This window comes from Trachemys scripta, chromosome 6 (genome assembly GCF_013100865.1).
Source record: "Trachemys scripta elegans isolate TJP31775 chromosome 6, CAS_Tse_1.0, whole genome shotgun sequence".
NCBI lineage: Eukaryota > Metazoa > Chordata > Testudines > Emydidae > Trachemys > Trachemys scripta.
In genome coordinates, this window is record NC_048303.1 from 69,194,461 (window position 1) to 69,211,390 (window position 16,930).

The 16,930-nt window shown below is 44.6% G+C and overlaps 1 protein-coding gene across 1 annotated transcript in view; it reads left to right on the plus strand.

The window, feature by feature from the left end:
• Positions 1–3,320: 3,320 nt before the first annotated feature.
• LVRN (laeverin) overlaps positions 3,321–16,930 on the plus strand; it is a 71,716-nt gene continuing 58,106 nt past the window's right edge. The window contains exon 1 of the mRNA XM_034774584.1: positions 3,321–4,153. Coding sequence (XP_034630475.1) covers positions 3,498–4,153 — 656 coding nt within the window. The 5' untranslated portion in view covers positions 3,321–3,497. The remainder of the gene's footprint in view (positions 4,154–16,930) is intronic.

The window sequence follows — 16,930 nt, forward strand, 5'->3', positions numbered from 1 at the left end:
CCCGATTTTATCAGGACGTCTGGTCACCCTAGTAATTCCCCCCCCCTTCTTTGAGTGGTTGCAGGTGTGTATTTCAGTCAGGTGACTCACAAGCAATAACGGAAGGAGGTGGGACTCAATCTACTTAAAGAACATCTGCAGAAGTGCCTTTCCAAACTTTGCATCTGATTCAGACATGGTCATAATAGCATAGTGTTTGGTAAAAGTATGCACTGAAGACCAGTCAGCAGCCCTGCAAATGTCCAATATAGAAACATCACTGAGGAATGTGATTTGAAGCCGCATGGGCCTTCATCGAATGAGCGACAAGTCTCTGTGGTGATGTGGTGTGAGTTACCCATATGCTGTCGTAATGCAGGAAGTGATCCATCTGGAAATCATTTGTGTGGAGACTGCCTGATCGTTTATCTGATCCGCATAGGAGACCAATACTTAAGGCGATAACCAAAATGGTTTAATTTTCTCCAGACAAAATGCCAAGCATCTTTTACATCCAACATATGAAGACACTGTTCATTTGCATTTGTGTGCGGCTTAGGAAAGAATACAGGTAAGTATATTGTTTGGTTAAGGTGAAACTGTGAACTCACCTTAGACAAACATTTTGGATGTGGCCTTAGGGCCACTTTGTCCTTGAAAGCCTGCACATATGGAGGCCCTGCCATTAGGGTCTCCAGTTCACTTACTCTCCTTGCAGATGTTATGGCAATCAAAAAAGCTGTCACTTGGCAAAGGAGGGACAGAGAACAAGTTACTAGGGGATCAAACAGAGGTCCCATATGGGTAGGCAATACAGTGCTAAGGTCCTACAATGGAGCAGTTTCTTTCACGGGTGGAAAGAAATGGACCACACCTTCTAGAAATCTGATTACCACTGAGTTGGCAAAAATTGACAGCCTTTGGATTGGAGAGTGGAATACCGAGATCGTGGCTAAAAACCCCTCAACAAGTTCAAAGTGAGACCTGAGGATTTAAGATATAACAGGTAATCCAAAATGACTTGAACGAAGGCAAGTCTTGGCTGAATTCCCTGAACCATTAATCAAACTGAAAAATGTTCCACTTGGCCAAATTAGTAGATGGCTTTCTACCACTAAGTAGGACATGCTGAAATGCCACTGAACATTGCCCTTCCTCCTCATCTAACCATGCAGTATCCATGCTGTGAGGTGTAGGCTGCTCAGTACTGGATGCAATATCTAATTGTGGTGCTGCATCAGTAGGTTGGGAAGAAGACGAAGATGTCTGGGGGGCTGGACAGACAGACTGTGAAGACTGGAAAACCAAAATTGTCTTGACTGGTGCATTGACTATTAGTTCAGTATGATCTAGCTTCAGTTTGAGAATAACCTGAGGGATGAGTGGAATCCGGGGTGGAGGAAGGTATACACTGAGGCTGATCCCCCAATTCAGATGGAAGGCTTGAGATTGAGACCTCCTTGAGAGAAAAACTGATAGCAGTCCCTGTTGTCTTTCATTGCAAACAAGTCGACCAATGGAATGCCCCATTCTCTGAAGATGGATCCCTGAATGTTGCTCTTCGGAGACCACTCATGATTCTGGGAGAAATTCCTGTGAGGTGATCAGCCAAGTGATTCTAAACAATGGATAAGTCACTGGCTGTTGGAATAATGCCTTCCTTGATACAGAAAAGCCACAACTTCGTTGCTTCCTGACAGAGATGGTAGATGTGCAGGTGAATGAGCCCCTGATGGTGTGGCTGATGTGGTTAGGTCCTATGATGGTGTCCCTTGAATAGCTATGTGGACAGACCACACAACAGAAACACTAACCCTGGAACCAATCCCTGCAACAAACCGCATTGCCAACTCTGTCCGCATATCTATTCAAGGGACACCATTATAGGACCTAATCACATCAGCCACACCATCAGGGGCTCGTTCACTTGCGCATCTACTAATGTGCTATATGCCATCATGCGCCAGCAATGCTTCTCTGCCATGTACATTGGACAAACCAGACAGTCTCTATGCAAATGAATAAATGGACACAAATCAGACATCAAGAATTGTAACATTCAAAAACCAGTAGGAGAGCACTTCAACCTCCCTGGGCACTCAATAACAGACTTAAAAGTGGCAATTCTTCAACAACAAAATTTCAAAAACAGACTTCAACGAGAAACTGCAGAACTGGAATTAATTTGCAAACTTGACACCATCAAATTAGGTCTGAATAAAGACTGGGACTGGCTGGGTCACTACAAAAATAATTTTCCCTCTGTTGATACTCACACCTTCTTGTCAGCTGTTGAGAATGGGCCACATCTACCATAACTGAATTCAGGGGCGGTTCTATGGTTTTTGCTGCCCCAAGCATGGCAGTCAGGTGGCTTTCGGCGGCAGGCCTGCAGGCAGTCCGCTGGTCACGCAGATTCGGCGGCAGGCCTGCGGGAAGTTCACCAGTGCCCGCCTTCAGAGTCCCTGCCGCTGAATTACTGCCGAAGCCACGGGACTGGCAGATCTCCTGCAGACATGCTGCTGAAGGCAGCCTGACTGCCGCCCTCACGGCGACCAGCAGGCTGTCCCCCGCGGCTTGCTGCCCCAGGCACACACTTGCTGCACTGGTGCCTGGAGCCGCCCCTGACTGAATTGGCCTTGATAGCACTACAAAAAGTAATTTTCCCTCTGTTGATATTCACCCCTTCTTGTCAACTGTTGGAAATGGGCCACATCCACCCTAATTAAATTGGCCTCCTTAGCACTGACCCCCCCACTCCTAAGGCAACTCCCATCTTTTCATGTGCTGTGTATTGCCTACTGAATTTCCATTCCATGCATCTGATGAAGTGGGTTCTAGCCCACGAAAGCTTATGTCCAAATAAATTTGTTAGTCTCTAAGGTGCCATAAGGACTCCTCATTGTTTTTATTTATTTTGGTGCATTAGGGGAAGCTACACTTGTTCTCTGTTCATGCCATAGAATTTCAAGGGGGAGGGCCAAAAATTGATTGGGTATGGCCAGGTAGTGGATCTAGGTTTTTGTGATGCTGGCATGTGAGGATGTGCCAGGATCAAGTATTTTTTGGTGTTGTAGGAGGAGCTAGACTTGTCCTCTATTTAGGCATTAGAATGTGAGGAATCGGGGGCTAAAATGTGTCTGACTCACCCACTATTGTGCTGAGATGCATCGGGAATTTGTGTGTGTGTGTGTGAGGGAGAGAGAGAGAGAAAGTGGAGCGTCTAGATTCATTCTCAGTTTTTGATGATACAGTTTGAGGGCTTGGGGCCAAAGATGGGCAGGATCCAAGTGGATCCGCCTCTTACCTTTTCCCACCTCTAGAGCAAGCGGGGAGCGTGGGCACCTCTCCCCTTCCTCCTGCCTTGCCCCTCGCCGGAGGGGCTCCACCTCCGCCCGCGCTCCCAGGGTATTTGTTGTTGCGCGCAGGGTGCAGTGCAGCTCCAGCCGCACTCGCTGCCGAGCTCGGAGAGTAACTGGGCGCCCCTAGGCAGCGCCGTGCTCCCGGCGCCTGCTGCCATGGGACCCAAGGCCGCCTCCGGCTTCTACCTGGGCAGGAAGCCCGCCGCCCTGCTCGCGCTGCTGCTGGCCGCGCTGCTGCTGGCCTTGGCCGTGCTGGGGGCTCTGTACGGGCGCTGCCTGCAGGAGGTGGAGGAGCTGCGGGCGGCAGCGGCTCCCCCCTCGCCCACAGCCGGCCCGGAGGCGGAGGGCGCCGGCTGCTGCCCCCCAACTCCCAGTCCCGGCAGTACGCGCCCGCCGGGGGTCTGGGACAACTCCCGCCTGCCCCGTGCTCTGCTGCCCCTCCACTACGAGCTGCGGCTCTGGCCCCGGCTGAGCCCCGGCCAGCCCAGCCCCTTTGTCTTCTCCGGGCAGGTGAACATCACGGTGCGCTGCGCCCAGGACACGGCCACCGTCCTGCTGCACAGCTCCGAGCTGGAGCTGTGGGGGGCGGCTGTGCGGGGGCCCCTGCTCGAGGGGCCGGACGGCGGCGGCGGCGGCGGCATCGAGGTGGCGGAGCTGTGGCTGGAGGAGCGGCAGGAGTACGCGGTGCTGGAGCTGCGGCGGAGCCTGCGGGCAGGCGGGCGCTACGTGCTGCAGCTCAGCTTCAGGGGGCCCCTGAGCGAGAATCTGGACGGGCTCTTCCTCACCCGCTACACGGACCAGGGGCAGAGCAGGTGAGCGCGCGGGGACATGCCGGGGCATCTGGGCGCCCGGGCAAGCGGGCAGCTAAGCGCTGCCTGGGGTTTAGCGTAGGGCAGGTGCCAGACTTCAGCGCCCAGCTCCGAGAACGTGGCCCCGAAGGGCGCTTTGCTCCAGCCAGCCCCAGAGGAGTTGCTGGCTAATTCCCGAGCCAGTTTCTGAGATGATCGCCCGGGAAAGGGCTCCGGTCAAAGGCTGGAACACCAGCTCCTCCTGACTTTAGAGGCCCTTGTTTGTATAGTGCCATCAGATGAGCATCAGAGGACCCGATCCAAACCCATGTAAAGTAATGGAAAGATTGCCCTTGACTTCAGTGGGCTTTGGCTAATCCCCTAAATCAGTGGTTTTCAACCTGTGGTCCGGGAACCCATGAGGGTCTGCAGACTGTCTGATTTCCAAAGGGGTCTGCACCTCTGTTTGAAAAATTTTAGTGGTCCACAAATGAAAACAGTCTGAAGACAACTGCCCTAAGTGCTTGTTTTGGTGGGTTGGGGGAGAGGGGCGGGGGGAACACACAGCCAGGTATCTCTCTTCTTTCCTCTTTTCCCAAAAAGGAATTATAAGCTTTTTAGAGATGGAGGAAACTGAAACCAAAACCTCAGATCTGAACACATCTTGCATTTTAGGAAAATCAATACAAATTTGCAATACACACACATCTAGTTAGTAATGTCCTCTAGGTGTATGCCAGGAAATAGAGAAAGTGGTGTCTCTATTTTGTATCTGATCTTAGCTGAAGAAAATTTCTCCTTTGCTGGTAGCTTAAGTTCTCACTTTGTCTGTTATGTGGAGTTAAACAAGAAAAGAACTTTTGTGGCTATAGAACATATAAAAGACACTATAAAAATAAAGTAGACTTGTCTGACAACAGGAATATCTCTCCTCCATCCTCTGCCTTTCAGGTTTACACGACCATACAGTTTGTTATTAGATAATGTGTTAGCAGATCCTCTATAAAGGAAAAAAGTCACTACAACATACATTGCCCAATCTATTTTTCATAACAAGTCACAGTGTAATTGCGCGGGGAGATTGGGCAAAAGCTTGTGTCTGTTAAAGTTAACTGTTGCTGGATTATTGGCACTGGTACCCTCTCAAAAGAGCACTAAATGGTCAGCATTGTTGCAGTTATATAGAAGCTGTAGTTGCCTTTCCTGTGATTATCTGATGTTATAAACCGGACCAAATAGTTGAAGGCTTGCAAAAAGATCCTGGAGCCCCTTATTTATATTAGCCTAGGTGTCCACCATAGAACCAATTCCCAAAACCAATTATGTGGGTAAAACCATAGTGCAAAATGCAGCTCAGACATCTTTCAGCCTCCTGTAGCTAAAGAACTACAGTCCCCATAAAGTACAAGTTTCTCACACACATTAGCATAATAGCTCAGGGAAAGTCAATATTCAAATTTTAAAATGAAATAGATGGGGAGTTGTTTTTCTAGTGTTCATCGATACCTACTCTAGGTCTGCAAAGACAAATCTGAACAGCCCAGATCTGCTGGCCACTTCTGTTCTCCCAGGCTGCTTTCCTGGCCTCATCTCCCTCCCTAGTTTACTGTTACAGCCTGTACCTTAGTTGCCACAATGCCTTCCCACTCCATCATCCGTGATTCTTGTTATTCATGCCTCCTCCCCAAGCTCCAAGTTGTGTTGCCAAGCTCTCCCTTGGCAGTACTACTCCTAGTCTCAAGGAATTCTACAGGCTTGTCAGAGCAGGACCCCCCTTCTGGGGAATTACAGGAAGTTCATCCTAGACAAAAGAGCTCAGTAGGGGAGCAACAAGCTCCACATCACTGTTGCCATTAGCTTCCCTGACCTATCCCCATCACATGAACATGCTTTGTGCTAAAGTTGACAAACGTGGAATTTGCCACTCGGCTTCCAGTTTTGCTCCCCATCCTTCTTACCATCCTGCATGTCTCCTTCTCCCCAACCTCTCACACTTGCTAAGCTTGCCAACGCTACTTCTAGTCCAGTAAACTTTCTCAGGTCTCCCGGAGTGGGGCTTCACTCTGGCAAACCATAAAAGCTATGCTGCTCTGTGCTCTGACTGCTTCAGATCTTCCCTTCCATTAATGTTAATATGAGGGACTAGGACAGCACACACATCCAATGTATCATAGTCAGACTCAAATGCAAAACCTTAACTCTGACCTCAGATGTTTTCATGTACATATGACACATTATGCACTTCACCTGTATGTCTGTCTGCAGAGAATATATCTTAATTGAGCTAAGGTTAGAGTTAAGGCTGTGGTGTTTGAGTGTGTTTTTTTGTTTTGTTTTTGTTGAGGAATTAGATGCATGCACTGCAGGTGTATGTTGGAATAAAATGGTACTTAGATGTAGAGTGGAGGAGTCTGTGAATGTTTTTGTTAGGTGGTATGGATGTTAGCATTTGCTTAACTGCAACTATAAAAATCAAGTCACCAATGACAGTGCTTTACACTTTCAAAAAACTGTGCACGCAATATAGAGACACTATCAACTTAAACTTGGTCCAGTACAAGTTATATAAAAACATTCATTTTAAATAAATTAACCTGCAAAATAGCAATTATGTGCCTACATGCTGCATAGACTTTGTGCTGGCAAATTTCATCCTAAGAATCTGGAAACAAAACTCATTAAACAAAAATGAAACTTAATTCATTGATTTTTCATTGTCCAAACTGAGATGCACAAGGTAAACAAAACACATCAGAAAATGGGATTTTAAATTTTTTTTCACCTTTAATAATTTAAGGAGTAGTGAATTGCTCAAGGTCAATAGAGCTAGAATTAGAATTCTGGCATTCTTGGGTCCCAACCTACTGATTAGTTTACTAGATTATGTTGTCTATCAGCGGTTGGATATTACGAGAATGTGCCAAATAGATAATATTCATTTTGCTAAAAAAAAAATCCATTCATGCATGAACACACACCAATAATAAAAAAAAACTTATTTTTTTTGTTTTATTGAAATAAGTGTCATGTGACTTTCAGATAACCTACTCCACTGATACTAAATCTGGAGAATTTAACTTCCACTGACTGCTTTTTTCCGTGTGTGTGTGTGTGTGTGTGTGTGTGTGTGTGTGTGTGTGTGTGTGTGTTGAGAAGTTGGTTGGCCTGAGAGAAAAACAATAGGAGCTTATTTGTACAAATTTCTTCTATTTTTCCTGCAATCTTCATCCGTTCTTTCATGGATCTCTTTATACAATGGTATTTATCTAATTATGGAGTTTGAGTTAAGGAAAACTAGAATACTTTGCTTAATTTCTTTGGAAAGCCCCTTTTAGTTTTATACAAGTAGGCATAGAATATTACACCACTAAGTATATAAATGAATATCCTGTGTATGTATTCTTAGTATTCATTTACATTCTGTTCTTTATGTTGTGACTTCATTTTATGGTACAACCTCCCTAAATAGCTTAGTAAAGTGGCAAAAAGATTTATATGAATTGTTCCATTCTATCCTTAATTTACCCTGTAGCAACTATGGTATGTAAGATTGCAGTCTGGTTAAAAGATTCCAGTTATGTCCAGACAGTAGATTGAATCAAAGGAAGTCTATGGGTTGCAGATTTAACATGTTGCTTTGCTTATCTGTTCTTGTCTACATTCTTGATGTTCTTAAGTCAATTTTTCCATATCTTTCCTTATTTTAAATGACTTTCTCTGAACTTGATCCATGCAACACTATTTTATAACTTCTCCTTCTTTCAGAGTGAAGTCTTCAATCTTACCATAGTTGCAGTTTCCTAGCTCTGAGTCTCTCGCAGTTTGTGCTGCAGAAACTCAATCCTTCTCCTGCAGTATGGATGTATTTTTGGGACATCATTTGTAAGGTCTAATAAGGTACCTGACAAGGTTATTTTAATTATTTTAGAAGACTAATTCTAGTGGAGGATTGGATAGCCCAGGCACTATGTAATAGGGCAGAGGTAGGCAACCTATGGCACGCGTGCCGAAGGCGGCATGCGAGCTGATTTTCATGGGCACTCACACTGCCCAGGTCCTGGCCACCGGTCCGGGGGGCTCTGCATTTTAATTTAATTTTAAATGAAGCTTCTTAAACATTTTAAAAACCTTATTTACTTTACATACAACAATAGTTTAGTATATTCTAGACTTATAGAAAGAGACCTTCTAAAAACGTTAAAATGTATTACTGGCACGCGAAACCTTAAATTAGAGTGAATAAATGAAGACTCGGCACACCACTTCTGGAAGGTTGCCAACACCTGTAATAGGACACCTTTCATCTCTAGGTCTTCAGTTCAAATCTAGGTTGATAGTCATTTTGGTAAAGCCACTGTATAACTTGCAGAAGATAATGGTTTTCTATCACTTTGTGCTAACAGTTTCTCCTGCTCAGATGTTCACATAGCTATTGGCAGTTTAATAGAGGCAAAAGGCTTAATTGGCATTGAGAATGAACTTCTCTCTCATTTTGCCAAATCAGAGTTGAGGCACATTGGTGAACTGGTGTGGAAAACCTGTGTCCATCTGTGCTATAATTCTTATAGAGCAAGAGCTCTCTAGTCCTCTCATAAGCACTAAACTCACAAATAAGAAAAAAGTAATATGAATACAATAACCATTAATGGTCTGTTTGATTATAGATAATGGCAAGTGATCTAAGTTACACACTTAATCAGGTCTTGAAGTGTGTGTGTGGGGGAAATGAAAAATGAAGGCACTATTTGTAGCCACTATGGAGTACATTTCTGCAGTGCTTACAGCATCAAATGGAGTCAAATATAAGCCTGGCCCCACTTCTGGATGCTTTGCACTGGTCAGACAGTACAAAATAGCTTGAAAACTATCCTTATGGGGGGTCAAGCTGGGGAATCCATGGGTGGCAAATAGCTAGGAGAGTCATTGTCAGGATTAGGGGAGGCAGAAAGGTGTTTTAAAGATACTCTTGTCTTCCTTCGTCCTACTTCAGTTGTATTGGATTAAGTCCATAGAATTTGGGAGGCATGTTTTACCATCAGACTACATGCAGAACTTTCACTGCTGTGAATAGAGTGCTGTGTGCTCAGATCAAGAGTAGTGTATGTCCCTATGGAATTTGTACTAAAGTACTGGCTTAATTTCATCTAAATCTTAGGATTTTGGGGTACTATCCTAATCAGTGCAATTTTTCTTAGTACCCATTCTATATACATACAGTCTTGCCCTCTGATAGCAAATGTAACTGATTCTTGAAGACTCACAAGTTATTTACTGCTTCTCATAACACAAGAACTAGGGGTCACCAAATGAAATTAATAGGCAGCAGGTTTAAAACAAACAAAAGGAAGTGTTTCTGCACACAATGCATGATCAACCTATGGAACTCTTTGTCAGAGGATGTTGTGAAGGCCAAGACTATAACAGGGTTTAAAAAAGAACTATATAAATTCATGGAGTATAGGTGCATCAATGGCTATTAGCTAGGATGGGCAAGGATGGTATCCCTAGCCTCTGTTTGCCAGAAGCTGGAAATGAGTGACAGGAAATGGATCACTTGATGATTACCTGGTTCATTACCTCTGGGGCACCTGGCATTGGCCACTTTCGGAAGACAGGATACTGAGCTAGATGGACCTTTGGTCTGATCCAGTATGGCCGTATGACAGGTTGGGTCACAGGATCCCCTTGGGACTGCAACCTGATGTGCTGGGATTACCTCTGAGCCCATTTTCCCTGGCAGCTTGGGACTTCAGTACCCTGTCTTGTTGTGCCAGACAGGCTAGCCTGCCACAAACACAGACCCAGGTCTGAGCCATGTCCCCCGAGAGCTGCAGGCTTAACTGAAAACAGTTTAAGAAATGCTCCTGTCTCTAGCACCCAGATGCCCAGTACCCAATGGGGTCCAAACCCCAAATAAATCTGCGTTAGTCTGTATAAAGCTTATACAGGGTAAACTCATAAATTGTTCGCCCTCTATAACACTGATAGAGAGATATACACAACTGTTTACTCTCCCAGGAATTAATTACTTGCTCTGGGTCAATTAATAAGCAAAAAGTGATTTTATTAAATGTAAAAAGTAGGATTTAAGTGGTTCCAAGTAATAACAGACTGAACAAAGTAAATTACCAAGCAAAATAAAACAAAAACATGCAAGTCTAAGCCTAATACAGTAGGAAACTAAACGCAGGTAAATCTCACCCTCAGAGATGTTCCAATAAGCTTCTTTGACAGACTAGACTCCTTCCTAGTCTGGGTTCAGCAATCACTCACACCCCTGTAGTTACTGTCCTTTGTTCCAGTTTCTTTCAGACATCTCTTTGGGGTTGAGACTATCTTCTGAGCCAGCTGAAGACCAAATGGAGGAGTTTCCAGGGGCTTGTATAGTTTTTCTCTTGTGGGTGGAAACCCCTCTGTTCTCCTGTGTAAAATACCCTCAACAAGATGGAGTTTTGCAGTCACCTGGGCAAGTCACATGTCTATGAATGATTCAGATTTTTGCAGGCCGACGCCATTGTTTACATGTTAGTTTGAACGTTCCCAGGAAAGCTTAGATGTGGATTGGCATCTCCCAAAGTCCATTGTTAGTTAAGTACTCCCCATTACTTGAATAACCCCTTCACACTATGTTGACCAAATCTGCCTTATGTGCTTCCTACAGCAAAGACTTTAAATACAAGCATAGAGCCAACACTTATAACTTCAGATATAAAAATGATACATGCATACAAATAGGATGCATACATTCAGTAGAACATAACCTTTGCAAATATATGTTACGTGGCATATCTAGCATAAAATATATTCCAGTTATGTCGTATTTACACTCATAAGTATATTTCTATAAAGCATTATGGGGTGTAACGTCACAGGCCGTTCTTGTGTTCTTATGTTTTAAATGAACACTGGTAGGTGTTAATGGGCAATCCACTATCTGTTCTGCTTTTTTTCAAAATTGCCTGTATTATGTCAATTGATAAGGAGTAGAAACAGGACCAATATGGATTACTGGGGATGATCCACTAACAGTTACATACTAAGGCCAGTTGTCCACCCTAAAACTAAGATGGTTTACATTAAGCTATCTTTAAAATTCAATTCCCATACATGGTTCACATGAGTTCAACGTGGTTGTAAACAGCTTTTTAAAATTTGTAGTTGTGTGTAAACAGTGTTAACAATTTCAGAAATGTTACTTTCCTAAACAGTTGGGACAGGGGAGAAGGTGGAGACTGTTGTACTTCCAGTGTCATCCTAATACTATTATGTTCTAGCAAGAAGGGTGTTAATAGGAGTTATTGCAGAAATACCAGTTTATCGCCTATAAACATGAAGTCTTTATACATGATGAAAAAGATTTTGAGTGTTTTAAACTTAGTTAATTTCATACAAGTTGAAATACAACTTGGAATAGCTGAAATAATCATGCCTTATTCTTAAAGAGCCTGTTAACAGTCAGGTTGCCCTTATTTGGGAATACTCTAATTTTGATTTTATTTTGCTAACCTCTGGCATTGTTATACAGCATTTCTTAAAATAGTTTATAAAAAGGTTCATTTTCTACAAATTTATTTGTGCAAAAGAGGAATAGTGGGGGGGCGGAGTTAATTTGTCTGCTTATACAATCCTGGGCCTTAGGAAAATAAAATTCCATTTGGACTGATTTGTGTCAAATGTGGTAGATTTGCAATGTGGAATAAAGTTTACAAGCAATTCAGTCACATTAGGATCTTTTAAAAGTAAGCAAGCAAACAAACAGTGAGTCATACCACTGTCTGACCTGAGGTACTGGGGTGAAACACCCACTGTTTATGTACAGTAGATTAAGCATTTTCATTTTACTTTTATGTTCTTTTTATGTGGAAATCTGCTGGAAAAACAACCTTTAATTCTTTTTATAATAATGCCTTGGCCAGCATTTGTGTTATGCTTTGTAATGAGAATTATTTGCAGGCAGTGTACCAAATTCATGCAGGCTCTCTCCTAGCTTCTACTGGCACAAATCTTGGCATGGGGCGGGGGAGCCGGAGACAGAAATTCCACTGTGGTTGGGGAGTTTGCAATGGTGCAAGGTGCCCACAACATCTCCTAAGACCAACAGCAAGTGCTACCCCAATACTGGGCATTGCTGGCTGGGGAGGGGCATGGTTAGGGTGGCAGATTTATGCACTGATATACTCATTAGGTCCACCCCCTACATAGCCTATGCCATTGCAGCTTCTATGGAATCCATTGAGATTAAAGGAGCTCTCTAACTCTGTGGAAACCCTAAGGGAGGGCTATCATAGTTTAAAGGTAACTGCCCCTGTATTCCTCCTCTGTGGTCTCTTGAGGGCACCCATTTAAAGGTTTCTGGCTCCCAGCCATTACCTCTTGGGCAGAGACCCATGTCTCACTCCACCCTGACTGGAGTTCTTTAAGGCTGCACAACTTCCTGGATTTACACTGTGATATCCCCAGCAAGCCAGACTGCCTAAAAGGCCACCAGCTGTACTTTGTTTTCTTTCTAGAGAGGCTATGAGCTGTGTGTTGCTTGCAATTATAGGTTACCGCAGAACTCTTTCTAAGCAAGCACTTTTATTCTTACAGGGAGAACATTAAAAACAATAAAAGATCTTTAGGTGAGCAAAAATGCTTACCAGAGATCACGCCCAACTCCATCCTCAAGCTCTGGTCAGTCCTTCAAAACCCACAACTGGGTTTGCCCTGTTGTTACATGTTCATGACAATCTCAGATTCAGAACCAGATCCCTGGCTGGGCAGTTGAGCAGTTTCTTTATACAAGTCCTTGATCTCCTGTCTCTGAGAAGAGATAATCAGCAGACAATGACCCCTTCCTCAGGGCTTAGCTGCAAAAGGCTGAGTTTTTGCATAACCGGAGAAGGGGAATTTGCATTAACCTCTCCCTAAGTATTCCTCAGGAACTCCACACTTATTGTCAAAAAGTTTATTTTTGTCTGGCACATTTTCAATATAGTCCTTTGAACTACCAGACTTCACATCACATCTCCCCTCTAGTGGGGTTACATATAATCCCAGCTCAAAATAATACAAAAAACTTAATACTATAAAGCTTTCCAAGGATAGTGCAGGAAATTGCCATCTATCGCATCTCCCCTGCCAAAGTGGGTTTAACTAGGGCTATGTCTACACTACAGCCTGCCTAAAAAAATTATGTTGCTCAAGGATCACAGAATATCAGGGTGGGAAGAGACCTCAGGAGATCATCTAGTCCAACCCCTTGCTCAAAGCAGGATCAATCCCCAGACAGATTTTTGCCCCAGATCCCTAAATTTCCCCCTCAAGTATTGAACTCACAACCCTGGGTTTAACAGGCCAATGCTCAAACCACTGAGCTGTCCCTCCCCCGTGATGTGAATATTCAACTCCCCTGAGTGACATAAATTACACCGACATAAGCATTTGTGTGCACAGCGCTGTGTTGGGGGGAGAGCGTCTCATGCCGACATAGCTCATGCTGCTTGTGGAGGCGGTTTTTTATGCTGACAGGAGAGCTCTCTCCTCTTGGCGTAGAGCATCTTCACCTCAGGTGCTGCAGTGGCACAGCTGTATCAGTACACATGCAGCGCTGTACATATAGATATGGCCTAGGGTGGTTGGCCTGCATCCTAGGGAAATGCATTTTCTTATTTCCTGGACAGGGCATCAACAACCAAATTTGCATTCCCTTTAACAAGAATCATTTCCATCTTAATCTTGGAGCACTAATCTCTATTTTAGCAATGTGGCATTTGTCTTTTTATTTGATGTAGCCAGGTGAGTGGGAAATGGTCACTGCATGCAGTGAAATGTCATCCAAAAGAGTAGGGCTGTAGTTTGCTGAGGGCCCACACCATAACCAAACATTCTTTTTCCATTGTTGCATAGTTGTTTTTCCTCAGGGATGCAATTTCTTGCTCCCATACACTCTGGGGTGCCTCTCCTCTTTTCATCAGCTTGCATCAGCACAGCCCTAAGCCTGAGTCAGAGGCATCTGTGAATACCATGGAAGCCTTTTCAAAGTCTGGATATACCAGAACTGGGTCTGTACTTATGGCTTCTTTCAGTTCACAGAAGTTGCATTGACTCTGTTTGGACCAGATAACCTTGCCTGACTTACCCTTCTTACACATAGATCAGTGAGGGACAACCTCTGGTAATATCTGGCCATCCCAATAAAGAATTGTACCTTGTTTTTGTGTCTGGGGAGTGGGGCAATTCTTAATAACCTCCACGCTTGCAGGCTCTGGTTTTATGCAGCCCCTCTCCACTCCATGGTCAGAATAGCCCACTTCTGACATCCCCACCTTGCATTTTTCCTACCATCTGAATGCTGTAAAGCATCTTCCTTACAGGGGTCACATGCTCTTCCCAAATCTGACTGAAAATAGATATGTTATCTATATATGCTGGAGCGAGATTGTGACATTTTCCACAACATCAAACCACTTTATGCTCAGGATTTGGCACTGACAGCACATGTGCAGTGCCTCTAACACTAGAATGACCATCATAACTTGGTCCCCTGTACCATACGTCAGAGCACATGTGGTGTGGTCATGCCAGACTTTCTGTTTCTTCCAAGCTCTAGATAGATTCTGTCGGTGAAAACTCAGGAGCTCAGTGAATTTTTTCCCAGAAACCAACCAGTACTCCACCATGGACATTCCCTTGGGAGAGGCCGTACGTTCCCACTCTGCCCTCATTAGGTCCAGGGGGCCCTGTACCCTTCTCCGATAGAGAAGTTCCAAAGGGGAGAATCCTGTGGATTCCTGGAGAACCTCCCAATAGGCAAATAACAGGTCAGGTAAATATTTATCCCAATCACCAGGCTGTTGGTCCACAAAATTTTCAATATTATTTTAAGGATTCCATTAAATCTCTCAACCAGCCTGGTAGTGTGGGGGTAGTAGGGAGACAACCAAAATTGTGGAACCGCATATTTCTCCCATAGCCCTTCATGTAGGGCAGACATAAATTTGCCCCGTGATCAATCAACACCTCAGGGAAAACCGCCCCTGCCCCCGGCTGAATGTTGTTAGCAAGGTATCAGCCAACTTGTCTGCCTCTATGGAGGAGAGCTACCACTTCTTGATAGCAGTACTACCACAATAATATATTTTTTCTCCATATGGGTAGTTTTAGTAAGGGGTCCCACAATGTCCATAGCAATCCTCTGAAAGGGTTCCTCTATAATGGGAGGAGGAATCAGGACAGCCTTGCCCTTATTCCAGCCATTTCCCACCCTCTGACAGGGGTCACAGCTCTTACTGTATTTTTGCACTGCCTCAAAAACCCAAGCCCAGTAGAAATTCTGGAGTAAGTGCTGTTTGCTGAGCTGTATTCCCAAGTGTCCCAACTAGCCTGAGTAGTCTAAGATGGTACTTTTGTGATACCACCAATTGTCTCTGTACACTCCGTGGCTCAACAGTCTTAAGGAGCATCCACTCTATGTAAAGCAACCTCTGATCCCAGAGAAACCTTTCCAGGTGCCATCCTGCCAGGAAGTTGCCAGGGGAGTCTGCTGCCGCGCTAGGTTTTCCTTGAGGGGTCAAGGGGTCAAGGTTAATTGTTTCTGCTTGATTTCCAAAGCGGAAACTGGGAGAGCTTAGTCTGATCACTGGGGCCCACTTACACAGACCTCAGAGGGGGAATCAGGAGGACTCTGCCTAGGCCCAGGCCATGCACTTACACTGTCAGGCAGCAGCTCAAAGCTGTGTGCCAACTTTCAGCTCGGTCTGAGGCAGGGGCTGTGGCTTTCTGTTTTTGGCTCCAAGTAACCATAAAAGTAGCGCAGGCCCAGGACTGTAGGTCATTTCCTAGCAAGACCTCTTCTGGTAGTTGGGAGGGTACCCCAATAGTGTTTGGGCCCTGGTTGCCACCCCATTTCAGGTGGATCGGAGCCACAGGGACATGGAAATGGGGACCTATTATTCCCTGAATGGTTATGAGTCTATCTGGACTGATCCATGAGGGGTCCACTGCTCATGGGCATACCAGTTACTTGGGTTCCAGTATCCCTCCATCGTTGGGGTGTTTCCCATCCACCTCCACTGGGAAACAGTGTTTAATTGGTTCCCATTTGGAGTCTGATAGAGTCAAGTTCACTGATAGGACTAGTTTTGGTTCCACTGGTAGTGGAGTCATTGCCACCTGGACCTGCTGTGTGCTACAACTAGCCTCTGATCTCCCTAGCACCAGGCATTATTTTGTCTTATGACCACTTTTATGGCAATAAAAACATATCAGCTCTCCAGGTTCCCTTTTTGGGCCCTTATTATGGTTTGCCTTCTACTATTTCTGGATTTAGTCCCTTCGGGGGGGAGCAGGGGGTCTTGATTGGGTGGTCAGATTTGTGCTATCTCCCTTGATTTTTCTTTCAACTGCCAATGGGCTGTCTGCATGTTAGTCGGCCCATTTCCCAGATACGGTCATGCCTCTAGAATCTTTGTCTATTAACCATTATTTCAGGTTGGGGTAGCAGAGTTTAAGGAATTGTTCTAAGCCCATTAATTCATAGACCTCATCGACCATGGAAACCCTCCAACCAGTTCCCCATTTTCTTATATAGCCCATAATTTCAATTGAAACCTCAGCATAGATCATGTCCCTTTTTTTCTGAACTCCCCAGACCTTCTATATGCAGGGAGAAGTTTGAACTTTGGCAAGAAAGCTTGTTTATGTTGCCCATGATCTTTATATTTCTCTCTGTCCATAAGGGTGAAAATGTCTAAGTCCTTCGTTTGTGATAGTAATGGAGCTAGGCACCAGATCATGTCCTCCTGCCCTATCTTATTCAAT